This window comes from Triplophysa dalaica, chromosome 3 (assembly GCF_015846415.1).
Source record: "Triplophysa dalaica isolate WHDGS20190420 chromosome 3, ASM1584641v1, whole genome shotgun sequence".
Taxonomy (NCBI): Eukaryota; Metazoa; Chordata; class Actinopteri; order Cypriniformes; family Nemacheilidae; genus Triplophysa; species Triplophysa dalaica.
Genome location: NC_079544.1, coordinates 14,811,414 through 14,838,768, shown reverse-complemented (window position 1 = coordinate 14,838,768; position 27,355 = coordinate 14,811,414). Strand labels below are relative to the sequence as shown.

Genomic DNA, 27,355 nt, shown 5'->3' with positions numbered 1-27,355 from the left:
TTTTACCACACATATAGCACACACATCTAAAATGAGTTTTTAAAGAGTACCTAGGAGATGAAACGGATCAAATAACAAGGCATGCTACAATTTTACAGGCTTTAGTTTTGAGCTACTATACTATCAATGGGAGGGTATGGACATTCTCTTGCACTCTCTCTCTCTCTCTCTCTCTGTCCCTGAGAACAGACCTCTTAAAATAGACAGAGGAACTCTAGAAGCCATCTTACTTGTGGTGGAAAACACATCAGGTTCTCTATGCGGTCAGGGATTGCGACAGCACTTGTTGTCACAGTCTAACTTTCTCTGTTCTAACCGGGATTACCATTGTACTGTTAACTAGCATAACCCATCTGTTCATTCTTACTCTCCAAAATCCAGCCGCTTGATATTTTTCAACAGCATTCCATCTCGCATGAATAAAGGTAAAGTATGACTTAGTTTATTGAAAATGGCCCTCAGTGTCTGTGTTGTGTATTGCTGTCAGTAAGTTCAAACTTATAGCTTCTCTTCTACATACATGTTATGGTCTTACTAACCTTAGACCTCGATAGCTACAGGAAGATAACATATAATCCTCTATACACATCATGAAGTTTGCTTGCTTGCTGAAAGATTAATTGTAAAATTAAGTAATGAAGTTTCTGGCTAGAAGTCAAAAGCAAGAAATCAAGTTGATTATAAAACAAATGAAATATAATGGAGACAAAAATAATGCCTTTAATACTTTTCGTGTTCCTGCAGCATGAATAATCTAATGTCTATAAGACAAAGGCTATGTCCGGGGTCAAAAGAAGATTCAAACCTGGATCTAAAGAAAACAGCTGATTCCAGCAATGGTCGAGATAAGCAGGACGAGAAGATGATCATGAGGAGAGAGATATCGCTCTGCAATGGCATCTGTTTAATCGTGGGTAACATGATTGGCTCTGGGATTTTTGTGTCTCCAAAAGGTGTGTTGATGTACAGCGCCTCCTACGGTCTTTCTCTGGTTATCTGGGCTCTCGGTGGCATATTCTCTGTATTTGGCGCTCTGTGTTACGCAGAACTTGGAACCACCATTACAAAGTCTGGAGCTAGTTATGCGTACATCCTGGAAGCTTTCGGTGGTTTCCTTGCCTTTATCCGACTGTGGACATCAATTCTACTGATCGAGCCGGCCAGCCAAGCTGTCATCTCACTGACGTTTGCCAACTACCTGGTGGAAGCTCTCTACCCCACGTGTCAGCCTCCGTATGATGCTGTTAGACTGATAGCGGCGGCTTGTCTCTGTGAGTTGTCAATGAAAGAAATCGTGATTGCCTCTTCCACCCAAATGTTCTCTCTTATTGTATGTATATATTTTTTTCTGTATATTTGTTCTGCTGAACCCAAAATAAGACAATTGGAAAAACTGTCGTGGAGTAATTAATGACAACAACATTTTCATTTTTGGGGTGAATATCCCTTTAAGGTCAATGTAAAATTGACCCTATTCACTTCCTTAAAGGTGCCATTCCCCGCGTTCCCATTTGTTAGTGTAATGCCAAGCAAGATATTGTTTTTAACAGAATAAATTTTTCAAGGACTACAGAGAACGCCTGGAATCGTGCTACAGCCCTTTACTTCCCAGCTTATGTCACTACTCTGAGTGTTTTAAGTAACCTCCGCCCACAGGAATACTTGTGAAAAAATGGCCAATGCTTTCCCTAGAGAAGAGTGAGAATGTGGAGTAGTGTTTGGTTATCAGAGATTCTAAACATTCAACTGAGCTGCGCGCTTTATTATTTTCACTTTCATCACAGTACAGCTGGTAATAAGAATTCAGCTACACACATTCTAAGATAACCAACGGTCAAATAAAAGCTTCCATGACTTTAACATCAGGCGAGAAAGCTGTTCTGTGTAATACACTGATATTCTGTGTGTGCGCATACCTCTAAAACACTTCTATGACACGTCCTTTGAAGTCCTGCTTGCAAATGTCTCCTAGTCAATCTGCTTGTTTTATTATCCAACTCGGGTCCAATATAAAAAGGAAAAACTAACGCTTCTGATATTAGTGTTAATTAATATAACCAGTCTGAAGCCAATCAGTCAGGTGTCACTTCCCTCGCCATAGCAGGAAAAAAAACCTGCAATCTCTAACAAAGATTGAGGTTTGCACATGCACTAGCAGACCTCCGTTACACTTCGATCGATCGGCATGTGTTTAACTGATGAAGTGAAGTTGACGCCATTGTTACTGTTTATTGCTAAAAGTCAACTTTTATTACTACACGTGCACTAAGAGGGGACCGACCAATCACAACAGCCTGAGAAGTGTAAGCTCGCTGATATGGTACGGGTGGGACATCTTCACACACTTTTTATTTCTTCTTCTTTTCTTCTTGTTTTTATTTCATATCCTGGTACTGAATGATTTCAGTAGGTGCTACAAAGAATGCAAGTGCAAACAGATTATTACCTTGAAAGTGTATCATTTCTTCAAAAATGTTCTTTAGTATGTTATCAGTTTTTGCTGACCCTTAAAAGTTTAAACTCTGCCACCTGCAGACCCACAGCTATGTTCAATATTGCATCATCAAATCTGTAAGTTTTGGAACACAAAACTGGACATATATGGCATATTTTATAAAGGCTAGAACCTCAGCTTTCTTGCAAGTCCTATCAATTTTGCATTTATGTCATAAAAGAAAATAAGGTCTGCATTTTTCTATCCAAAACCAACCCCACTCCACACATAACGTTGAATAGTTGTCAAACTATTGTTAAACAGTCAAAATTTAGATGATTTTCTGTAAAACGAGACCATTGATACACTAATGTATGTGGGAGCCGTCTTTTAAATTCAGACAAAAACTGCACCATATGCAACAGAGCTGAGGAGATTCAGGAAAATTAGGAAATTCGGTCTGTTGAATTCATAGCCTACAGATACAGTATACAAAGAAACTTTAATAGGCAACTTTTAGTTCTTCTTTCAACTGTCTGGAGATAATTTGACAGAACCTATTTCAACTTTTTCTATTGCTGAATTGACACCAAAGTTAGCATTTCCTTGAGACTGCCTGTCTTTCACCAGATTTATTGCACAACCCATGGGGAAATTCTTAGTAAGCTTTCCACAGGCTTTTAATCTTAAGGAACTAGAGGCATATCTGACAACCCATACACGAGGACACATGGATGTTTAAGAGTGGCTGTGTCAATGCTTCAAAATAATAATTTGTGGAACATATTGGGTATTGGCATCTTATATCTAGAAGCGTTTTCAATATAGATGGACACTGTGTTGTGACCCCTATGTCTCTGAGAACCAGGCCGGATTTATTATTTTAGTTGCACTCAAACCCTTTTTATGACTCAGCAGACAATTCTGGTATCTAGGTGAAAGATCAACAACTGAGACATCCCTTGAAAACCATGGTACAAAGGCGCTATCGGTTTCATGCCACTCTTATATATAGTATACATCATAGAATTGAATAATAGTCATAGATGATATAATTTGAATACCTAATACATGCTAGTATAGAAACCTCTGTATGTATTTATTTTGGTAGGTCTAAACCACTTTTCCCATGTATTACAGTAGCAGTATTACTTCTTCATATTTCTGCCACATTTTGACTGGTATAATACATGTGACAAAAAGTTTTCTTTCTCTTTCCTTGGCAGCTGTTGCCTTCACACAGTTTCCAGACAGAGCAGAATGTATTCTCAGAAATCAGGGATATGATCCACCCAATGCACGTGGACAAGTTGTAACATCACAAACAATTGACTTACAAATCATGCAAACCTAAACTTGTGGTTGCTGAGTAAAAGGAAACCAAGACCAAACAAAAGAGCTGCTTTCATAACAGCTCTGTGTGTATTTAGAGATTCTGGGAGTGCATGTTTGCAAATGATTTTTGGAGAATCCTTTAAAAAAAAAATCTTCATTTCGAAATGCACTTGGTGTGAACTGCAGTAGTGAGCGTATTTGACAGACATTTTAATTTTATTGATGTTTCAGAGAGAAAGTAGTCATTGTTTATTCACCCTCAACCTGTATATGACCTTTTCTTCTGTGTAACACAAACATGATATTTTGAGAAATGTCTTGGTGGTTTTGTATCCATACAATGGAAGTCAATGGGGGCCAACGTTGTTTTGTTACCAACGTTCCTCAAAACTCCTTCTATTTTGTTCTGCAGAAGAAAGAAAGAAAGTCAATGACAAAAGAGAGAGTAAATAATTAAAATATTTTTATTTTGGGGTAAACTATCCCTATAAGTGATGGTAAACTGTTGTCTCTCATCTTCCCGCAGGTATTCTGATCTTCGTAAACTGTGCTTATGTGAAGTGGGGCACTTTGCTTCAAGACATATTCACATATACCAAGATCATGTCACTAATCCTTGTCATCACAGTGGGCATCATTAAGATAATAAATGGTAAAAGAAGTTTGGATGTAGTTTTGTAAGAGAGTTTTTCTTGTATTTGGGTCGTTGACAATAAACCGTAAATGTGTCCTACGGTGTGACAGCACCAAACTGTTGATTACATATTATTTTATATGATTGTTATTCATATCTATAATATTAAACAGCATTAGAGATTTTTTTGCCATGTCACACCATATAGCACAAATGTACAGTATGGTTTATTTGTCAACTACCAAATTACATTTGAACAGTGAACAAGGAAGTGTTTTTTTAAACACGTTTCAGATTCTGCAGACTGGTTATGTTGTTTGACATAAACTGGTACCTTAAGCACTTACGGTCTGATCAACATTTAAATTTTCTCTCTCTTTTCTCTCAAACGTTAATGTTCTCCACAGGAGAAACGAAGAACTTCAACAGTCCATTTGAGGGTTCAACTATGGAGGCGGGCAACATTGCTCTTGCTCTTTATTCTGCTCTGTTCTCTTACTCCGGCTGGGACACGCTTAACTTTGTCACTGAGGAGATCAAAAACCCAGAGAGGTCTCATCACAAGACGTTTTTTACTTCACTTTTTTTACTTAACTCATCAATTCAACGCATAGACCACTTCAGTTGATGCAAATGATGCTGGCTTAACACTGGTCCAGAATAACTTCTTGTTTCAGTTTTTTAATGCTTCACAAACGTTTGAATAAAATACAACAGGACAGAACAACAGAACATGTATAACCACATCAAAGTGTATAAATATATATTTAAGATGACATAAAGGAATAATTGACCCAAAAATGTAAGTTAAATTCAAATGAATTATCGAAATATCGAAACATTTCATGACCAAGCACATAAGGCATCTACATTTATAGTTTTTTCACTTACAAGACACTAAACTTTAAACTTACAAATGAGAAATAACACAACACAAGTGATTTATCCTTATTCATTTTCTCCCTGTTTGTTTATAGGAATCTACCTCTCGCCATAGCCATCTCCATGCCAATAGTTACCATCATCTATCTACTGACCAATGTGGCGTATTATGTGGTTCTGGACATACCTTCTTTTATGGGTAGTGACGCAGTGGCTGTTGTAAGGATTTTTATTTTGAGTATATTATATGTGTTCGTGAGTGAACTGTATTGATTTAGTCCTCAATTTCTGTCTCTAAATTTAGACCTTTGGGAATCAAGTCCTTGGTCCATTTAGCTGGATCATGCCCATTGCTGTGGCCATGTCTTGTTATGGAGGTCTCAATGCCTCTGTTATAGCTGCCTCGAGGTAAGATGTTCCATCTTAAATTAGTTGTTCACCTTCAAAATGAAAATTCTGTCATCATTTACTCGCCCTCTTGTCAGTTCAAACTCGCACGTCTTTCTTTCTTTCCTCCGCAGAACACAAAAAGAGGATATTTTGAAAAACGTTGATAACAGAACAGCACAGCAGCCCCCCTTTCACTTCTATTGTAACCAATGTAAGTGAATGGGGGGGCTGTTAAAAACATTCTTCAAAACATCTTTTGTGTTCTGCGGAAGAAAGTCAACAGGTTTGAAATGACAAGAGGGTGAGTAAATGATAACAGAATTTTTATTTTGAAGGTGAACTACTCCTTTCACAAAAATACAAATATCAAAATATCAAAATGGTTATTCAAATCATCCTTGCTAAAGCTATACAGTATATGTTCTATATTATGTTATGTTATGTATCTTTAACCAAAGCATCACTGTGTCCTATCAGGTTGTTTTTTGTGGGGGCAAGAGAGGGTCATCTGCCCAACAGTTTAAGTCTGATTCATGCTGAGCGGTATACACCAGTACCTGCTCTTCTCTTCAATGTAAGTCATAACAGACTCTTTATTTCTACTTTAAGTTATCGTGTAGACTCTTTAAACCAGATAAATAATACTAAATATAATTAGCTGTTACTGGTGTCTTATTCAATACTGTTTAGAATTTGCTGTTTACTTAAAATGTTAGTCATAGATTCTAACCAAAAACTGTAATTTAGTTTTAAATGACGCGTCACCTTTTTTACACCCTCTCAATGATTTTTATTTACATTTACATTTATGCATTTGGCGTTTTTATCCAAAGCGGCTTACATTGCATTATCCTACACATTTGTTTCTAAGCTTGAACCCACAACCTTGCGTTGTTAATGCAATGCTCTTACCACTAAGCTACAGGAAAGCTAAATGAGTAAATGAGGTTTATCATTTATAACCTAATCAAAATAATAAACAAATATCTTTAAGATAAAATAACCCATCCATATTGTAGTAAATGGTGCTTTTTATTCCAAATATGCCTTTGTTGTTATGTATCAAGATTACATATTTCCTTTCCTGTGATCTTGTTCCATTACCATTCTGGTTTTACTTTTTTAAATTAGCCATGTGATACAAGATATATTGTAGCTTTTGTATCGCAAATTTCTTGTGATGTTCCTCACTGATGTTAGTAAGTTAGTAATGTCAATTCCTCCTCACAAGCTCACAACCCTTTTATTTTCAACCCCAACCCTTCAACCGTCTGTCACAAGCCTCTATCCAAATAATCCTAATGGATAATCTCCCACCTACATATTTTTTCATTGAATATCCTGTTTCGCTCACAAATATGTTACGTCAGATGCCTTTTCAGGTCTTTATGAATGACTTTGCTATATATGATACTGTATGAATAAGAGATGGGTGTTTTGTGGGTGTGTTTGCAGGGTGTGATGGGCCTTATATTCTTGTGTGTGGAGGATGTGTTTCAACTCATCAGCTACTTTAGCTTCAGTTACTGGTTATACGTGGGTCTGTCCGTGGCAGGACTCATTTACCTGCGGATCACTCAGCCTGACAGATACAGACCTGTCAAGGTAACGTGATTCATACGTTTTTATCCAGTTCTTACATGATGTGTTCATTTGAATTGAATTATTGGCGTACCTGGTTATGAGAATATATTCCTCTGTCTTTTGCAGTTGTCATTGTTCTTCCCCTTCATCTACTGCTTCTGCAGTCTGTTCCTGGTGATTGTTCCACTTTACAGCGACACCATTAACTCACTGATAGGAATAGGAATTGCACTGTCTGGAGTGCCTGTCTATTATCTGTGTATCTATCTGCCAGAGGAGAAAAGTCCCAAATGGGTCGCTAAATTAAATGGTGAGCATTTTACACATGTATTAAATATATTTTTGTGATGTAGCAACCACTAAAAGCTACATGCAATGCAACTTTTTTGGAGAATCTATGGAGAGAAATGCAATATTATATACATAAATATGTCTTCAGAGGCGTATCGAGATATAAGATAATGAAGCGTTATGTTTTTATTACCTTCGAATGAGCTATTTCTGTCTATATTCACCGCGGTTCCCCTTGTGTGTACTTGTTGTTTCTACAGTAGCCCTAAATGGACAAACTGCTCTACAAAGCGCGTTTTGTAAATACTCCTTTGGGAAAGAAGCGTAAACATGATGACATCTTGAGCCATTGGTTGCAATTCGCAACCTCACAGCTAGATGCCACTAAATTGCATACGCTGGACCTACAAATGCACATTTGAGATTTTGTGTTATATTAACATACTCAAATGAAATGTGAGAGAAATGTGCATTCTCTTTTACAGTACTGTACAATAGTATGATTGTACTGTTTTACAGTTTTAAAGTTCACATAGTCATGCGGTATAAGAATGATAGCAACAGATGCCATGTCTCCACCCCAACAAACACATGACTCTAGTTCATGCAAGTTCACAGTTCTGCTTCATTTCTGCATCTGTGTGAGAGCATGAAGGACGTGGCGAATTACAACGTTGCAGTTTATTCACAACCAAAACACAACCAACCATCAGACGTGTTCTCATTTAACAGAAGAACAGCATCACATCTCTCAAATGATCTTCTTGGCTTATGGCTTGTGTTTTTACTCTCTCTCTCTCTTTCCTCTGTGCCAGCTTCTGTCACCAAATACACTCAGATCGTGTGTTACTGCTGTTTAACTGACCTGGATGAGGTGCTAGAGAAATCAGGAGATGCTAGGACTCAATAACAGTTTCAGGAGAATGTACCTGGGGAATACATTTCAGCTCTGCATCACAAAAAAAGGAGGAAGTATTTGTCAAATACTGCATATATCTGATTTATAAAATGTTCAGTAAATATCTCATGGAGATTAAATTCTTTGATTTCTCAGATATATCTATCTTACTCAGTGTAAATACAAAAGCAAAACACTGTGGGAATGCCTGTTTTAAGTTGGCTATAGTGTGTTTAATCACTTGTTTATTGATTTTTACCTGCAACCAGATCGTTATGTTTTGCAAGGAAGAAATTTTGATGTCTTTATTATTCTGATTGTCAATTAAAATAGATGTTTTGTTCAACTAAAAAAAGATCTTTGTACAAAAGTATATTGGCCAATAAGAGACTATGAGGCAAAAGACTGCTTTTGGAGCGGATCGAAATAATATACATCTGCCATCATGGGACATGATATGTATATATTAGGGATGCACCAATGTGTCGGCCGCCGATATAAATCGACCGATATTGGATCAATTTAACACCATCGGCATATCGGCAATAGCATGCAAATGGACGATACCGACGCTTTATTAGGGCCCTATGATTTCTGTGATGCGGAATAATAAAGTAGCAAACACGGATGGAAAGTAGCAAACACGCAGTGAATGAGAGGGGTGTTTTTGTGTAGGCTACTGTTGTGGACTTTTTAGCATCTGGTGGACGCGAACACATAACCTGAATCAGGCTTGCTTAGAGTTTACCTCGGGCAAGGGCAGGGAATCAATTCCAAAAATAATTGATTATCTCGATTCCAAGGCATTGAGAATTGAATCGACTCCTCTTTGAGTGCCTCCGATTGTGAGAGAACACAAGCCCCGCCCCTTAGCTGATGTCATTGGTCAACTAAATAACATCATTTTCTTGTTTAAAACAGTACAGACTTTAGACAAAAAGTGGGATGAAATAAAATATTCTGCATCCATAAAAGCAAAAGATTTGTTTGCAATGCAGATATAATTACATGTATCCACATATTTAACAAATCATATAAACACGTTTGCTTTTAAAACGGACTGTAAACGGCCGCCTTCTGTTACTCTCGATGAGCTCAGTATGTGCGTGAAGAGAATCACATGTATATAAAGCACAGTCTTAAAACATATTTACTTGGACGTCTGTTTAAAGCTGTTAAGGATAAAATATAACAAACTAAAATGTAATTTATCTTAAACTAATATCAAGATGCGTAAGTTACCGAACTAAATGACTCACACAAGTCACAAAAGCTAAGTTATAACAACCTGGGCATAAGGTTACAGACTAGCTTTCCAAACCTAACGCAGCAAGATGGTAATATTACGTCGTCAAAATAAAACTCCAGTTAACCGCATGACAAAACTGCCACAAAAAATTTACAATACTTGTAATTAATGTAAGTAGACTTAAAACAGAAAAAAAACATAAGATGTAAGATACTGGTTCATATTCACATACTTGTACACTATAAACAAAAGAAAAAAAAGAATTCAGAAAAATAAAAATGAAACTGGGAAAAGAAATATTGGATAGCAAAAATCACCTTTGAAGATTGTCATGTTGTTTTTTATCTCAACTTACATTTAGGCACATTTACACTTGTGCCTCTATTAAAATGTTTAATGGAATCATTTCATGTTCAGTAAAATTAGCGGGATCTGCAGAAAAAAGAATCATTTTCGGTGCATGCCTAATATATATTGTTGAATCTCTTTTTTTCTCTCCTCCTTTTTTTTTGTTTGTAAAATCGAAGTAATGAAAAACCAAGTGGAGATTGTAGAAATTACTTTTGTAAATTTGTTATGTACTTTTTTTGCATGACCACTACATCATTTTTGAAAACAGGAAATGTTGCTTAGATGTGGCTTAAATAAGCGTCCCACGCATTCGAAACATTTATTTTTTTGGTTCCTAAGTTTTCACACAAAGTTTACCTTGGATCTGCTGTCCTGACAGTGATGTTCATTTAACACTTTATGGGTTGTGACATTTTTGACCGTGTTGTACTTGATCAAGCATGGTTTGGTAACTTACAGACAAATAGAAAAGAAAAAGATATGGCACTGTGAAAGATCTGGTGTCATTGTAAAAGATGGATGTTTCTACAGCACAACAATTTGAGCTTTTGGTACAATGCTTTTATGAAATGATTTATAATTTAAGCAGTTTACTTTGTTAATGATGTATTCTGTTAAATTTAGGCTTGCATTAAGTTAGAACTTTAGAATAGTATTCAGGAAAACATTAAACCCTGTTTCAAAACACTAAAGCACCTCACTGCAATGCCTCATTTTCCAATATCTTTTGGAGATCAGAATTTATAATTTTGTAAATGTTTATATCACTTGAAAATTTTTTATTGCAATGTATGTTTCCTGTTGTGGTCTTTGATTATAGAAATACAGTTTTACATTGGTTAAAATCAATGAAATTCACAGCATGAGTCATTAACTTTTATGATTTCACTTTTTAACAGAAAAGAAATTGAAGAATTACACTTTTCACATTGGCAGATGAAAATATACACGCCATACAAAAGATGTTCTGAGGGCCAACGAAAAGTCAATTTGGTAATGAAAAATAATGCGTCACATGTTTAAAGTTTGAATGTTTTTTAATCAACAAGTAGCCCTCTAGATGATTTTATCTCTTCAGGTAGCTCTCGCTTACAGAAAAGTTGGAGGCCCCTGATTTAGAATAATGTAGAATAATGTTAATAATATAGGGGATAATATCAGAGAATAGAAATACTCGGTAAAGGAAACATCTGTATCATATTTTTATACAAAATGCATTCACCATAATGTCAAACACGTGAATGCAATTCAAAACTTCTAAAATAACAAACATTATTTGTTCAACTTGTTTTAAGTAATTTGAATAAAGTGTATAGACAAAGGAGATCAATCAAAAACTATGTCTATGTCTATGACTAAACTGTAGAATATGTCTACAAGACAGATCACAAACTTGTGACTTGCCACAAGGGGTGGAATAATCTCTTGTTCACCATGCAAAATAGGCAAAGTGAACCTTTACTAACTAACTGATACCAAAGGCCCCACCATTACAGATGAATAATGTGTCTCAACATATATAAATTGTCTGGATTATGTTCCATGTATGAGAACAGTAGCTGTTACAAAACTTACAAAGCCATAGGTCTACTGCGTCTAGTGGTCATAATCAAGTTTTATACGGATCCAGTTTTATTTTTTTGGCCGTTTTACTACAAAGATTGTCAAAACAGAAGATCTAACTCACCAAGTCAAGGAACATTGAATTGTCTGTGTTTTCTCCAAAAATTCATTAGGTTGAACCACGGTAAGATTCTACATGAACATGCCATTATGTTAAACCGTACCTCTCTCATTTCTAATAGCTATTTGGGATCCCATGCCAAGATGTTTTGATTGTTTTGGTAAAGGCTTGGAGAAGTGTGGCTGTATGCTGCATGTGGTAAGATCATCTGTTTTTAAAGTATATTAGGATTTCAAAGTCCCTGTAGTGAAGTAGGCAGGACGAGACTGTGAGTCGAGGCCGGTGAGTGAGTGATAATGAGCATCAGCTGTACGCGCACCGGTCTCGTATCACGGAGGAGATCGGGAGCATAAGACGACGAGCGACTGGACCGTCAATGAGAGAGGACCAGGCCTGGATTTTAATTGTGGTTTGTGTTATGTTTGATTGGATGTACATAAACAGCCATTACATTTTGAAATGGAACTGGCAGTAGTCTGAAAGTTGAAGGGGATGAATAAACGATGCTAATATACGTAATTTAAAATGGATGGTCACTACAGGACGGAAGCACATTTTCAGATTTTGATTAAATTTTATGAGGGCATACGATTTTTAAAAAGAGATGGACCCACATTGATAAACTATTTTAAATAAACGCAGTAATATTTCATCAAAAAAATACTAGGTATTGTACTTTTTAATTTCACTGGGACTTTAAATAGCTGTCATCTTCTTCAGCTGGTTTCCTCCTAAACCTCCAGCGTCATACCCAAACACACCTCCAGAAGGTGGAAAGCAGGATATGAGCTTTGACCTGGTGCCCACCGAGGGATCTTTAGTTTTCACAGTCATGGAAAACTCTCTGCTGCCACTATATTGCTTGACTGATAGTGTTTGCAGTGATATTCTTAATTATCACGTAGAACACTTTTGATGATTATCATGTTTGTGATGTTTACATTTTTTATATCTTTCAACATGTAACAAATCATTCTGAGCGAGTGCAAGAACATTTGTATTTCTCTTGTGTCTGTAGGCAGGAAGCGTTGAAGGTTATAAGGAGTTTACAATGAATGGATTTGTCTAGACTCAAGAGCATTCTGCCAACTGCACCATCTACTGATCAGGGGTGTGTTTCCCGAACATCGACATAACTCGCTGGTTAACCACCATAGTAAGATGTATCGTTGGGTAAATGAGCGATGGAGCTCATGACGACTGTTTCCTATTTTTGTTATCTGTTGTTTCATTTCATGATATTTAATTCATTTACAAGTTTGCTCCTACGTCTTTCCGAACATGGATTCCCCAGGGTCCTAGCGCACGTTATATACGCACTTTTGTTATTTCCTTAACAAACTTAAGGATGTCCAATTAAATTTGTATATATTGAGTGATGGATATGGAATGCAGTGCATGTTGCCTGCTTAATTTGATCAAAAGCTTGATGCATGTAAGTCTACATGTAATAATAATAAGGAACGATGCTTCTAACCACAGCTTTGCGTTCCTGCTTGCGATTGATCGTTGAACTGTGCGGGAATGACGGAACTTGAGACCATAGTTGGCTAACGATGCTTTTGGGAAACGCACCCTAGATGTGCTTCTTTTCATGTGCATAAATAACTTACTGAAAAACACCTTGCAATATGATGTTTTTGAATTTCCTGGAGCACTTCATTTTTTAAATGTTTTATTTCTCATTCACAATGGTTAACAAATTCACCATATATGAACCAGCATGTATTATTTTTTTAATGTCAAAAAATAATCTCAGGTTATACACGCATATATGTTTTGCATGACTGGATTTTGAGTGTATGACATTTTGAGGACATCTTCTCAATACAGTGGTTCTCCAACTTTTTTGTTGTAAGGTCCCCTTTGTGTAGATAAATTGCTTTGCTTTTTCAATTTCAATATTAAGTAAAATGACACACAATTTGTGGACCCCCTGGATCCATCTAGGGGCCCCCAGTTTGAGAACCACTTTCCTCAACATCTCAAAGTTTCTAAATCATTTTTTAACAGTGTGTGCAGCACAACAGCAGAATTGTGTGACATTTCTATTGTTCTATAATTATAATAACCAAATAATGACTGGTTTGGTTATAGCAGGCTAATATATTTATTATGGAGGGGAACTCAAAACATGGGTGGTGAACAAGTGCACAATCAAAACAAGAAAGACAGAAATTAGAATGATAAAACTACAATAATTTTTAGCATCTTATACTGACAAATTCCTCTTATGCAAAAGTCAACCATAAGTAAAGTGCTAAGATCAACTTGTAAAACTAAGTTTTCTACTCATTGGAAAAATACCACAGTCAAAATAGCTTACCAACTAATATGAACATTACAAAATAGGCACTTTTTGGATGCTTTTCACGGTGATGTTAGTTTCTGCAGGAGAAATTAGATCCTTAATCTAGAACAAAATATATACATAATAAATCTTTGTACACAGTTCACATGTATAGACACATGTTGACACAAAACATTGAAACCCAACATTTGTGTTTGTATTATAGATCTATGCTTTAGAGTCATGTAAATATAACTATACCGTCTGCAAAAGGAACTGAAGTTCAGGTGAATCTCTGGACAGATCAAGTGTAGATCTGACCGCTATTCTTAACATAGCAAGTACTCCAGGGCCTGTGAAAAAATCAACAAAAAGCTTTTAATTGTTACAGTAATTGTGACCAAAAATATCGTTTCAAATAGCTACATGAATTAAGAATATTACTTAAATTACTATTTCTACAATTATTACTATTTATTGTATAAATTACTAAAAGAAGGGTGGTGCTAATTCCACAGGTAAACAATGAAAACCTAATCTTTTGCTTGTTATTAAATGGTATCCTATCAACATGTTGTTTGGTTTTTTAGAAGCTAAAAAGGACCTTCTTCATACCAGAGTTGGGTGTTGGTGATAGTGTTGGTGGAGTTGGTGGAATTGGCCAAGTCACAAATGGTTTGGATGTTGTCAGTCCAACTGTTGTATTCACTTCGAATGCAGTATTTCCAGGTTGTGTTGGTGGAGTTGACCACCCATCTGTTAATGGTTCAGATGTTGTCGCTTCAGATGTTGTATTCACTTTGCTGGGAGTGTTGGCTAAAGTTGACAAGTTTGTTGTTAATGGTTCATATGTTGTCGTCTCAACTGTTGTATTCGCCTCAGTGATATTGTTTGCTGTGAATGACATTAGCCGAGCAAATTAGAAGGAAAAGTACAAGTTTCAAACTTTTAAATAGCATACAACTGCTGTAATAAGTAAAAATCACCTATTAAAATAGAACTATATTAGTTTTAAATATAGCTGGTTTTAAAAATATAAGAAGGGGAGAGCGGGGTAAGTTGTCACATGGGTAAGTTGTCACACTGTTCATAACTCCAACACTAGAGGCTCTATCTCAAAAATCAAATAGCCACTTTGTGTGACTTCTTTTTCTATAGTCAATTTCCTGTTCACATGTGGTCAAGATCACTCTAATCTGATATTAGCACAACTTTCTTATTTTTCTGCTTAAAAAGTAAAAAATTGGCACTTTAAATTTTATGCAATACAACTTTGTTAGATATGAATGATAAAAATAATTATCTTGCACAAAATAGCGTGTCTTTTGATACTTTAGCTGACGTGCTATGTTGAGCTAACCTTAAGATTTAGCCAACATTAGCACACATGTCAGTTTGGGGCAAGTTGTCTCAATGGCTTTGGGGCAAGTCGTCACATCTGACAACTTGCCCCAGTACAAAAATATATAGACATTATAGACAACTCCTGATCAATGGGCCACCTGGCAGCAAAGGAGGGGCAAATTCCTCTGGATGGATGAAAGACACGCACTTTGTTGACTTCCTGAAACATTTTAGTGAACATACCTAGTGCTCAAACTAGAAGCCCTGTATACTCCTTTTGGACAACCACGAGTCTCATCTGTCCATTGATGGACTCAATTATGCAAAAGAAAATGGCATAATCATGCTGTCATTCCCAACCCACTGCTCAGATCGGCTCGAACCATAAGACAGGTCTATCTACGGGCCACTAAAGAGGCACGTCAACAGTGCGTGTGATTCCTGTGTGAGGAACATCCCAGGGAGGACAATGTCAATTTATGACATTCCTGGGTTTGTGGCAAATGCCTATCCTCTGGCTGCAACCCCCTGAAGATTCAGGTTAGCTTTAGGGTGGCCGGGGTTCAACCTTACAACAGAGATGTATTTCTGGAAACCAAGTTTGCACCATCCTAGGTCACAGATCGCCCCATTTAGAACCCTGCCAGGCCCAGCACCAACTCTGCTCTTTCTAGCATGCCCAGTAATGCTTCTGCTTCCACCAGCTCACCCTTATCCAGCAATGCTATTGCTGACAGCAGGCTACCAACTCCAGAGGACATCCGGCCATATCAGAATGGATCTATGTGCAAGCCACCGAACGTTTGAGTTTAAAGTTCAAAGTAATGCGTTTTGATTGAAATGTGTACAGTTTGGCTTGAAATAATTGTTTTTTTGAATTCTCTAGGCAAGATTGTTTATATTTCCAGTTCTGGTTTGAATATAAAAATGAAAGTCAATATTCACAATTATGTTGTTGTGTTCTTATTCTTAGATAATCTAGTGTGACAACTTACCTGCTGATGGGGCAAATTGTCCCAAGTGCACATCCTCTATTCAACAGTCTACATCTCCATGAGATAAGATATGAAAATGTAATGAATACAAATTATGTGCCCAAGAAGTCATTCTTTCATTTGGTATAACATTTATACCGCTGTGATGTATGGTGCTCAGTAAATGTTACACAGTGTGAAAAGTGTGACAACGTGCCCCACTCTCCCCTATCCAAAAGTACAACTAAGAGTTCAAATAAACACTTAATTAAAATAAAATTAATTTATCTGGTAAAAAGTGAGGATCCATAGAAAATGTTTAGTAACATTAAATCAGTTCAAAACACAGTCTTGTAAAGAAAAACAGAAACACTTTGCAATAAGGTTGTATTTTGTTAAATTTGAGTTAATGATTTCACTAACTTGAACTAACAATGAGCAATATAGATTGTCAACATCTATTAATATTTGTTAATGTTAGATAATATCATCACAATCTCTCATGTTAAAATAGTGTGCATTAACTAATTATAACAGAAAATTTGGATTTAAAAATGTATTAGTAAATGCTTAAATTAACATGAACTAAGATTAATAAACGAATAGTAAATTTCTTGTGAATAAACAACCTTACTGTAAAACAATATTACAAGAAAACAATATAAAAATATACTTAATCATTTAATTCAATTAAAATAGATATATTATTATTGTCTTTTCGTGTAGAAAAATAGAAAAAAAAACACACTGTTTAATCAATCTCTCATGTGCCATTAATTTTCAAAAATGTGATTACATTACTTTACCTTTAAATAGTATACATACGTAAAAAATAAAATGTTATTGCAACTAGAACTGTACCATACATAAAAATGAACCTTAATCTGTTATGATAAATTCTTCAGTAGTTTTCAGCATATTGCTACAAACAGTTAGTTTCATCAATCACTTACCAGCCACTGACAGCCCCATAGATAAAAAGAGAAATCCAACAAGCAAGATAAAGTGAAACATTTTCGCAGATGACCTGCAAACAATCCGTTAAGAAGGAGTATGTTCCTGTAGAAACAATCTGTGACGCAGCAGGTTTATATGCTGTACGGGGGCGTTACAGACTCATGGGTTTCCATGAATAGCGAGACTGGACACACCCCAACACTGCCAGTCCAAATACAATATGCCTTAGATAATAGCATTTCTCTAGTTTCTTTAAACAGATTCTCCTGGGGTTGAAGCATTTCGTGCAAGTATTGTTTATTGCATCTTTGTTCAAATGATACAAATGAACACAGTCCCCAATAGACTCTTAGTAGAAATGAAGGAAAAAAGAAATAAAGCAATGAAAGTTACACATAATAAATGGTCAGTAATTCCAACGCACAAAGTGACTTTAGTCAGGTTTCGTTTCATGTATTCTTGGAAGAGGTTCAGTGTGACCCATCAACAAATTCTTTTGTTTACATTAAATGTCTAAAGTAAAACTCCTTGAAACTTCTAGGAAGTTAAACATAATAAATCATAGATTGTTTCTGTCTTCAACTTTGTCAGGAACTACAAGTGAACCTTGAAAAAATATAAGACGAATAAATCAAAATAATTGAGAGTCGTTTACAGTGTTAACAGCCCTCATTGACAGCCTGTTCTTTATGAGGGTCCGAGTTATGAATCTGTCTTAGGGCTCTTGCACTTGTTGCTTCTGCTGCTGCCACTGCTGGATGGGCGAGACCCTTGAGCAGATGTGACGGAGAGGCCCAGGCTCAGATCCACTATCTTCACTGGAGCAGATGTGGCAGATTGACTTCTGGGGCTGCTGTTAACTGAGGAGCTGATATATGTGCATACAAGACAACATTAAACCATGTCAGAAAATTTGCACTTGATATGACTGTACTGTTTAATAACATTGGATGAAAAGGTGAAAGCTTGATATATGTAAATAATAATGATAATACTGTTTTTACCGAAGTGAAGCAGAACTCCGTGCTGAGCTGATCTTTGAGCTCATGCGACTGGATGGGGTGGACGCAGGAGAGGGCAGCGACAGACCAGCCTTTAATGTGAAAAATAACTTATTAACCAGAAACACGTGGATTGTTGAAATCAAGTTCATCAGTTCCTCAAGCAATTGCAAGAACAACATGAATTGCATACAGTTCATTTAAGACCACAGGGAACATTTTCATCATGTCAAACTGTACCTTCTCGAAATGCATCTGTAATAGAGATGACAGCTCAGGATTTTCTTCCATGGCTTCTAGGAGCATCTTGTTTATGGTTTTGTTTAGTTCTTTGAGTTGACGTAGCTCTATGTCACGCTCCTCAAAGGTTTTCTCCTTGGTCTTTTTAGCTGAACGAATTTCTTTGGTGTATCTGACACGCTGCGAGATGACAAAGTATAATGTATAATCAAAACAATTGGGGTACAGTCGGCCATCAGTGGCCCTATTAAGCAAAGATATACAGTATAAGGAAGAGCGGGACAGTTTTTAACATGACCTTTCATACTGTAATTTATATGTCTACTATTCTTGTTCCTGTTGTTCCTCTCTTATCAGCTGAAAATAAAGCTTTGAAACATGACTATTGCATTCTTGCATTCCGATTCAAAGCTCACTATGACTTTTAAAATGGTGTATTTTCTCAAATGGTAATTGTTTAGTAAAACAGGAAAATAACTAATAATATCTGTGATTTAACACATGGGCAATTCCAGCGGTATGGACGTGACATAAAAATGCTCAGACAATGAATTTGTTACGATTATATTGAACCATCTGTTTATATTTTTCTGAACCCTTGTTGATCAACAAATGTCAGTCTATGACAAAATAATATATTTAAAAAAAGGGAAATAAACATGCGACAGGATGTGACAAAAAAGGACTGTAAGTCTGTAGGATTTCTGTCAAATAAAATGCACAATCCTAAAGTAATAATACCCAAAAAATGGAGAAGGGATGCCTCATCATAGAAAATAAAATAGTTACTTATATTAACTTATATTAATTGGAATATGTAGCGTTACATCATGGCAATTACCTGACTATGAAAAAACATGCACTTAAAATAAAACAAATGCTTTACAAATTTGAAGAGAGATCTCACATGGGTATTTGAACCACCAAATATTAAAATCTTTGCTGATACCATAGTAAAAAACACTGGTATGAAATCTTTCGTGGTAAGGTTGACATTTTCGTGGAATTGCCAATGTGATTTTCTAAACACAGAGAGGTATGTATTGTAAGTTTCAGTGTAAGACCTGTTTAACAGCTCTATTTAATTTCTCCTCCTGAGAGACAAGATCTTTTCTGAGACAGGAGATTTGTTCTTGGATTTTCTCATTTGTCTCATTCTGGACTTTTTCCTCCTCAAGGAGAGCTTCGAGTGTGCTGGACATTCCCTGAAATATAAGACAGATTCTTAATATGTCTTTAGGTCTCTTAAAAATTTGCTTCATATGTAAACCAGTAATCCAGTGGACTATTGTAAACAAACTTTTAAATACTGAGTTCGAAAAATCTAAATTCTTTAAAGTCTATTCATATAGTCTAAATGGCCCTTTTTATTAATAGGTTTATATTATGTTAATCATGCAGAAAACTTAACATATAACAACATTAAATAAAATGTGACATACAATATCATGTGATATGAGAATAAAATGTTTTAGTGACTTATTTGCTCATGTGAGCATGACACAATACAAATCATTATCACACTAATAAATGCTAAATACAAAATAATATTTGCTTATTTTTGCATGATTGTTAGATGTTTCTTTGTTTAAGTGTAAAACCAAAGCCCTAAAACAAAACCAGCTGAGTATCCCTGATCCAAACAAACTGATTTTATTTTATTCAAAGTATTTTGGTCGAACGGCATTTCAAGTTAATTATACAGGTACAAATGTCTAGGCTAAGAACATACTTTTACTTTCAGTGTTGATTCACAGAAACCTGCTTGATGAGTTGTGACTGAGGGGTTTTTAAAACATGTTTGATGGCTGAATAGCAGTTTAACACAATAAAAGGGTCACAGTGCACAGTTTAAAGTTGTAAGCCCATGTTAATACAAGATAATTAAATGTTCTATGTAGTTATTTAGAGGAACTACTTATGCCTAATTGTTATTAATTACTGTTATTACTAAAATCTTTTAATGGGGAGAAATTATTGCCCCACAGAAAAACATCTATGATATGAATCATTAAATATTTTCATTTAAACATATTAGTAGTATTTTAGTTCAATATTAGGTTTCAGCTGAAAGTAATTTGAAGGGTAAACAGAAAAATATTTACTTCAATGTCTTCGTCTAGTTCTCTGATTTGTCGTCTCTTGTACTTGTATTTCTCCTCAGCAGCTCGTCTCTCTTCCTCCAACTTTAGTTTTTCCTGATGCTCTGGACCTGCAGCAACATCATATCAAAGCACTGAGAAGTCTGAGTAAATGAAACAGTTTTTTTTATATGAACTTTGAAAATCCATATGTTGTTAATATGCCAAATTAAACCTTACGCTGCATAATACTGCAACTACACTGTTAGCAAGTAATGTTTGATTACAGAAATGGTAAATTATAATGTAGTAATGTTCATTAAAATGAACAAGTCAAATCTGTGGTGCTCATGAATAGCCAACCACCCACTCTTGTTTTAGAAGCAGATGTGCAATAGGACAAACAGTTTAAATTGTCATTATACTGATCAGTAATGCACAAGCATTATATACGATTGCCAAACACCACTTGAATCAGAGACACCGCTTTTCCTGCAACTGTAGAAAAGCTCCATTTAACATGTACATTGATAAACATACATTTTTTTTTACATATTTTAATGTACATACTAGACTCTGACACTTTGCCCAGGGCTTTGCGATAAGTTGAATTGCGATCATTGACAACTTTTAGGGTGTTCTCCAAAGCTTTAATCTCCTTCTCCTTCTTGCGGATTTTAGCATCCAGTTCATCCCCCTGATGCTGGAGTTCCTCTTTCTCCTGAGCTGCCTTTGGAAAAGTCAAGAGTTAGTCAGATTTTTTCATCTGCTATTAATTCTAATATTGGGGTAAAATACTGGTGTAAAAGTTACATTTATACAAACTCAATGTTTTGCATTTGTCCCCCACATACAGGAGAAAATAATTACTTTTATAGCATCGCATTTTTCTTTAAACAAAAATCTTCTTCAGAACAGGGTGATCAGAAAATTTGATCTAGTTTAAATAATTAAAGTAATTTCAATAGATTGAAAAAGTTGGCCCAGGAATCAAGAGAAAGGAAAGTAAACAAAACGACGTAAAAAATTAGATTAACTTGCATGTTTGAGAGAATCCATTACTCGTCTCATAAAGATGAAAAATAATGAAAGATGGAAGGAATAAAATTATAGAAAACAGGTAAATACAGCTTAATACTTTTATTATGAAGTACGCCTGTGATTTCTCTTCTTCGCCTTCAGGGGCTGCCATGGAAACAGTGAGAATCTCGTACCTCTTCTTCATCTTGTCGATTTTGGACAGTCTCTCGCTGAGTTCGGCACTAACCCATCAACATAAAAACAAAAGGTATTGTACACTTGCAATTTTTATAATCAGAGGTAAAGGACACATGTTTATGTACTTTATGTTCAAAATCACAGTGGAATTCTATCTTAAAATATTTTAGAAAGCAAAATCACTATTAATTAATCTTCCTGATTTTTTTTAGAGTCAGGCTAAAAATAAATACAATTTCAAAAGACATGTAATAGTGTATACCTAACCTTTCACACGATTTTGATCATAACCAAAAACTTAACTCAAAAACTATAGGTTAGGAGTGGACTAGTTAGGTTGCTTTAATTTAGCCAGAAATTCAACTTGAATTTGACTGTGCATGACAAATTTCATTTTAGTTTGTACCTGAGCTTTTGTCTCTCCTGCTCCGTGAATTTGATCTGTTTATAGAGCATCTCTCTATGCACATGGATCTCCTCTTCTCTCTCCTTCATGGCTGTCTGGAGCTGCAGTCGTCTCTTCTCCAGACTCAACACTCCATCTGCTCGGTCATACAGCAAACCTCTCCGACGTTGTACATCCATCTTTAGCAGGTCTTTCTCCACCATGGTGTCCTGTACAAAAGTTTATGGATGATGAGCATTCGAATTGTGCATAAATCTGCAGATCTTCTGCGAAACGCAGGCTATATTAGTAATTGTATTCTGCACTGAGCTTTTCACTCACCACGGCACACGTGCTGTTGGTGATGTGACAATAAAAATGATTCAATTTGATTTGATTTGATGGACAATCAAAATTATTCACCTGTTTTTTTAGCCTCAGCTTCTTCTGCTCTTTCTCTGATGTGTCAATGAAGAGCTGCAGTTCCTGGATCTTGGAAGTCAGATCTCTCTTTTCATTTTCGGTTTTCTCTGTCTCTTTCTTAACACAACGGATATCGTCCTGGAAAAACAAATATATCATTTTTAAATTACAGACAAACCCAAAACCATATCGAGCAGGGTAAATCTCTCATCACATTCAAGAAAAACGTTGTGCACTTACATTTATGTATTTGGCATACACTTCTATCCGAAAGTGCATAATACTACACATTTTTTGTTTCCGAGTATGTGCAATCCCCGGAATAGAACCCGTGCCAATCGCCGAGCTCTAACCACTGAGCTACAGGAAAGTATAATCATTCATAATCACACATGCTCTCACCTGAAGTTTCTTTAGCTGTTTGGTGAGGCTGGTGGCTGTCTTCTTCTTCTCCGCCAGGGCTTCAGTTAGATCCGAGACCCTCTTCTCCAAAGCCTCCTTCTCATCAGTGTTCACCCGTCCCTGCAAACGTGACATCTTCCTCTCCAGCATCTGGATCTGAAAGTCCTGGACCAAAGAAACAACACTTAACCTCAATGCTACAATAAACAATCATCTAATTCTGCATTTATTCAGAGTTCTTGTCATTTCACTGTACTCTTGCCTGGTTAAAAAGTATTCCCTGCTGTTTTAGAGAGTTCTGGTCCAGTTTGCGGAGTCTGCTGTCCTGGTTGGAGAGAGCTGCCCGGGTGCCATGGATCTCAGCTATGGTGCTCTTCTCTTTATCGCGCAGCTCCTGCAGTTTCTGATTCTCCTTGAACATGACGTCTCTCTGACGGAGCAGCTGAGCATCAATTTCCTACACACACAAAGCCATCCTTATTTCAAACAAAGCCAGATTTACTTAAATAAGAAAGTCACAGTTATTTCACCCAAAATGGACAATTTATCATTCGCAAGTGTAAATTCGGTTTGAAGGGCAAACTTTATACTTAAATGTACACCAATCATAATAAATCTATTCATCATTAAGTTAGACATAATAAAGGTAACCCGTCATAAATTAAATGGTTTGTTGGACAAGGAATATCAATGCATGTTGAGTAATATGGAGATTATTGTGTTTTACAGAGCATCAGAGCATTACAAAAAGATCTCAAAATATCATTGGGGTTACACGGTCTATGTTAGTCTATCGATGGAGGTGAAATGCTGTAAAGTGTCTCATTTAGAGTTCAACCCTGATTCTGAGCTCCTGATCTTTAAGCAGTTGGTCCATCTGTAGCGCTTGCTCCTCCCCGTCCAGCGCCGCCTCCGTCACATGTTGAAGTTTCTCCTCCAGAGCAGCGTTATGCAGCTTTGCCTCTTCAACTCTACACAAAAGAACAATCAGTGTTGTGTTACAACTTCTGACTTCATATCATATTCTGTACATGCATTTATTTACTATAACGGTGGTGGGGTGGGGTTGCATGTTTATATACAACGTGCATTTATTAGGAAAGTGAGAAAATGAGATTGACATGAAATGACCTTTAATGATTAGACTCAAATGTGCTTAGATTGTTATTTTGAAACATGTTGGTAACCTATGACCCCGTTTACTTCCGTTGTATGGACACAAAACCACAGAGACATTTCTCAAAATATCTTCTTTTGTGTTTCACAGAAGAAAGAATCGTAAACAAGTTTAGAAAAACATGTGGATAACGATGACCAAATTTTTGTTTTTGGAGGAACAAATCTTTTATGATTAAGGGTATACGATTTGAAATTGTTACAACACTGAATAACAAACTCGCAAGCTTTCAAAACTAAGCAAGGACAGATTGGTCAATATTAGCAGTATGTCTCGAGATTTAAAGAAAATCATGACAAACATCGATTGATATGATGCAGTGATAAAAAGGTATTACTTGGCAGTCTTGTCCTTAATTTCTTTTTTCATACTGGTTAACTCAGATCTGGTGGTCTCCACATCTCCGGCAGTTCTCTCTAAATTTCCCTTCAGGGTTTGTAGCTGAAGAAAAATAACACATTAGTTTAGTTAATTTTTTTACAATTTGTGTTTGATTTACTAGAATACAGAAAACGCTACGTTACTATGAAAACACTGTAGCACTATGGTACAGTAATGTATCAGATGACAAGATCATTGTATTGAATGATTGTCATATTTATACGATAAAAATGTAAGAAATAAAAAAGTATATATAACAATAAACAATCATCAGAAACAACAAACAGCATTGACACTAGAATCATTTAGACTAGAATAACATCATAAACCGTATATTGGTTTGGTCATCAGTTTAGTTGTTGAAGCATGAGTTTTAGATAGGGTTAGAAGCTGTAGAAGATACCTCATCCTTCAGACGTCTGTGGTTACTCTCCTCTTCCTGAAGCTGCTGTCTGAGTCGAACTGCCTGCCGTTCAGCTGTGGCTATCTTCCTCTCCAGCTCCTTATTGTTTTCTATCTCACGTTCCATGAAGTCCATCCTCTCCTTGATCAAATCGTTCTTCTCCCTTATCATTTGCTTTTTCTCTGCCAACATCTGCCAGATTAAGTGATTCAACAGTTGAATAAACCCTATTTATAAGGTAACATTCTTATATTCTGGAAATGATTCTCAACCTTTGCCATGGATTTAGTATGTTGAAGAATACATTAAAATGTTTCCTTTCGTTCAAACCTATTCCAAATAGTGTGGATTTCAAGAAGTTTAGTATAAAAACGCCATCTTCAGGTTACCATTGCTGACTGCTGTATCTCTTGGTCTCTCCTCCTCATTTGTTTAACTGTGTTCTCCAGCTGGCTGAGCATCTCTTGTCTTTCAATGTTGGCTTGACGAAAACTCTCTAGTGTCTTGTCCAGAGCAACCTGCATTCCAATTACATCAGCTCAGACTTCACTTATCTAATTTCAAAGTATTCACAAGCGAACACGAAATTACATTTATTACCTGTGCCATAATGCTCTCTGTGAGTTCACTGTCTAAGGTCTTTCTCTTCTGGTTGACTTCAATAGTCAGTTTCTCAATCTTTAGTGTCAGCTCCTAATTGAAAATAGAAAGCAGATATTATCTCAGTCAAGGAATGATATTATTAAAAAAGCTCATTTTATTTTACATTGAAAAAAACCCATTTGTATAGAAAATGGATTAATTTACCTTTTTATTTTGGGATAAATATGATGCAAGCATGTTTTTGTGAAATTTACCCATGGCACTCAAACAAGGCAATAGCATTTGTGTTCACTGGAAGCGTTTAAATATTATAATGTCTGATTGTAAAAACAATCTCCACAATATCATTTTGACGGTAAGGTCCTTAGTTATAAGACTATTGAACTCACTCGAATCTTGCTCTCATCTTGTTTGGCATACTTAATGATTGCCATGGTGTCTTCATCCTTTTGTGCTGATTCCTGCAACCAGGCATCCAAAGTCTGCTGATCCCAGTTCAGTTGATTTTTTAATTCATCAAGGTTCTGGGTGGCCTTAAAGATGTTGTTCTGTGCAAAAAAGTTGAAGGCAAAGGTTGTGTTGCACATGCAGAATTGTGATTAAAGCATTCAAAGTGTTATTTCACGTGTCATATTGTGATTTCTTATTGTTTTATTGAGCCACTCAGTGGACAGGAAAGTGTTGCAGTGGATAGGACAACCGGAACCTCTTGGGAGTTTTTCTTCTCATTCAGTGTCTTCAGTTCATTGTCGAGCGCCTTGATTTCCTGCTTCAATCGACCCGCCTCCCTCTCTGCCAGCGTTCGGAAATGCTCCTCTGATTCGGTCTCTTTCTCTCTGGCTTTGCACAGAGCCTGAACTCGTGCAAACAATGACATTAATCACAAGCTCTACTAAAGACATACAAAAGTCATAAATTCAAGTTTAACTAACAATGGCAGACCGATACCTGAGTTTGTGAAAATTCCTGTCTTAGGTTTTTGAGATGTTCTGACAGAGCATTAATGATGTCCTTATGTTTATTTAGTTTGTTCTCGAGGTCGACGTGTTCTTTTTGCTTTCTTCTGACCTGCGGATTAAAGATATATTTAAATACACGCAATGTCTGAAACATCAAGTCATTTGTCAGATAGATAACGTTAAACTTGACTGACCTCCTCCTCTAGCGTCTTGTTTTCTGCATTAGCTACAGGGATCGCAAAACCCTCGTCCCAGTCAATTTCAGCTAACAGAGAGTCGGACATTTCTTCTTTATGTTTTGGAAACTTTAATGGAGAAAGTCAGAAAAATACAGTTCAAACGACGAGACGTTTGCCAATAACGTCGCTTTACGGCGGTGTTGTCACGTTTCGTTTCCTAGCAACGACGTTAACAAATGGCCTCCGCTGTGCGCTTCTGCAGATAGATGGCTCCAAATGCTTCTCTTTGGGGAAAATGTGTTTTAATAACAAAACTGCTGTCGTCGATCTTAAGTAATGTGACGCGGAGCGATATACAGATTTAAAACGTGTATTTCTGTGGATTGTATTTAGTTGTAGTGTGGAAAGTCTTAACTGAAAATTATGACTACGCTTTGAATTATTTCCACGGCCATAGGACTTTATTCATTAACCTGATTTTTAACTATAACCTTATTTTTTAAGTATTTACTGATTTATTGTGTGAATTGTGTTACTTATTTAAGTGCTCAACGGACTGCAAAAAACAGTGCATCAATACATCGAATGGAGTCATTAATCAATGAA

The 27,355-nt window shown here is 36.2% G+C and overlaps 2 protein-coding genes across 2 annotated transcripts; one reads left to right on the top strand and one right to left on the bottom strand.

Annotated features, from left to right (window-relative positions):
* Positions 1 to 229: 229 nt before the first annotated feature.
* Positions 230 to 11,067, top strand: LOC130417282 (Y+L amino acid transporter 2-like). The gene is made up of 10 exons (XM_056742721.1): positions 230 to 425; positions 745 to 1,271; positions 4,296 to 4,421; positions 4,811 to 4,955; positions 5,381 to 5,504; positions 5,590 to 5,693; positions 6,153 to 6,249; positions 7,131 to 7,280; positions 7,386 to 7,569; positions 8,366 to 11,067. Exons 2-10 carry the CDS (start codon positions 746 to 748, stop codon positions 8,458 to 8,460), a joined length of 1,551 nt encoding a protein of 516 aa, XP_056598699.1. The 5' UTR covers positions 230 to 425; position 745; the 3' UTR covers positions 8,461 to 11,067.
* Positions 11,068 to 13,507: 2,440 nt separating this feature from the next.
* Positions 13,508 to 27,213, bottom strand: LOC130416131 (coiled-coil domain-containing protein 39-like). The gene is made up of 23 exons (XM_056742236.1): positions 26,765 to 27,213; positions 26,560 to 26,679; positions 26,318 to 26,464; positions 26,001 to 26,159; positions 25,609 to 25,701; positions 25,398 to 25,526; positions 25,009 to 25,200; positions 24,562 to 24,665; positions 23,886 to 24,018; positions 23,310 to 23,504; positions 23,048 to 23,212; positions 22,646 to 22,783; positions 22,244 to 22,452; positions 21,758 to 21,881; positions 21,190 to 21,349; positions 20,644 to 20,750; positions 19,603 to 19,743; positions 18,539 to 18,718; positions 18,302 to 18,390; positions 17,294 to 18,165; positions 14,638 to 14,916; positions 14,284 to 14,375; positions 13,508 to 14,145 (listed from the first exon to the last, which is right to left on the bottom strand). The coding sequence occupies exons 1-20, from the start codon at positions 26,852 to 26,854 to the stop codon at positions 18,000 to 18,002; spliced, it is 2,841 nt and encodes a 946-aa protein (XP_056598214.1). The 5' UTR covers positions 26,855 to 27,213; the 3' UTR covers positions 13,508 to 14,145; positions 14,284 to 14,375; positions 14,638 to 14,916; positions 17,294 to 17,999.
* Positions 27,214 to 27,355: the final 142 nt, after the last annotated feature.

Coding starts and splice junctions, on each gene's coding strand:
- LOC130417282 (XM_056742721.1), top strand. CDS start 746: ATGAATAATCTAATGTCTATAAGACAAAGGCTATGTCCGGGGTCAAAA. Junction 4,422..4,810: donor CATCATTAAGATAATAAATG/GTAAAAGAAGTT, acceptor TGTTCTCCACAG/GAGAAACGAAGAACTTCAAC. Junction 5,694..6,152: donor TCTGTTATAGCTGCCTCGAG/GTAAGATGTTCC, acceptor GTGTCCTATCAG/GTTGTTTTTTGTGGGGGCAA.
- LOC130416131 (XM_056742236.1), bottom strand. CDS start 26,854: ATGTCCGACTCTCTGTTAGCTGAAATTGACTGGGACGAGGGTTTTGCG. Junction 24,019..24,561: donor ATTAAGGACAAGACTGCCAA/GTAATACCTTTT, acceptor TCTTTTGTGTAG/AGTTGAAGAGGCAAAGCTGC. Junction 20,751..21,189: donor GGGCAAAGTGTCAGAGTCTA/GTATGTACATTA, acceptor ATGTTGCTGCAG/GTCCAGAGCATCAGGAAAAA.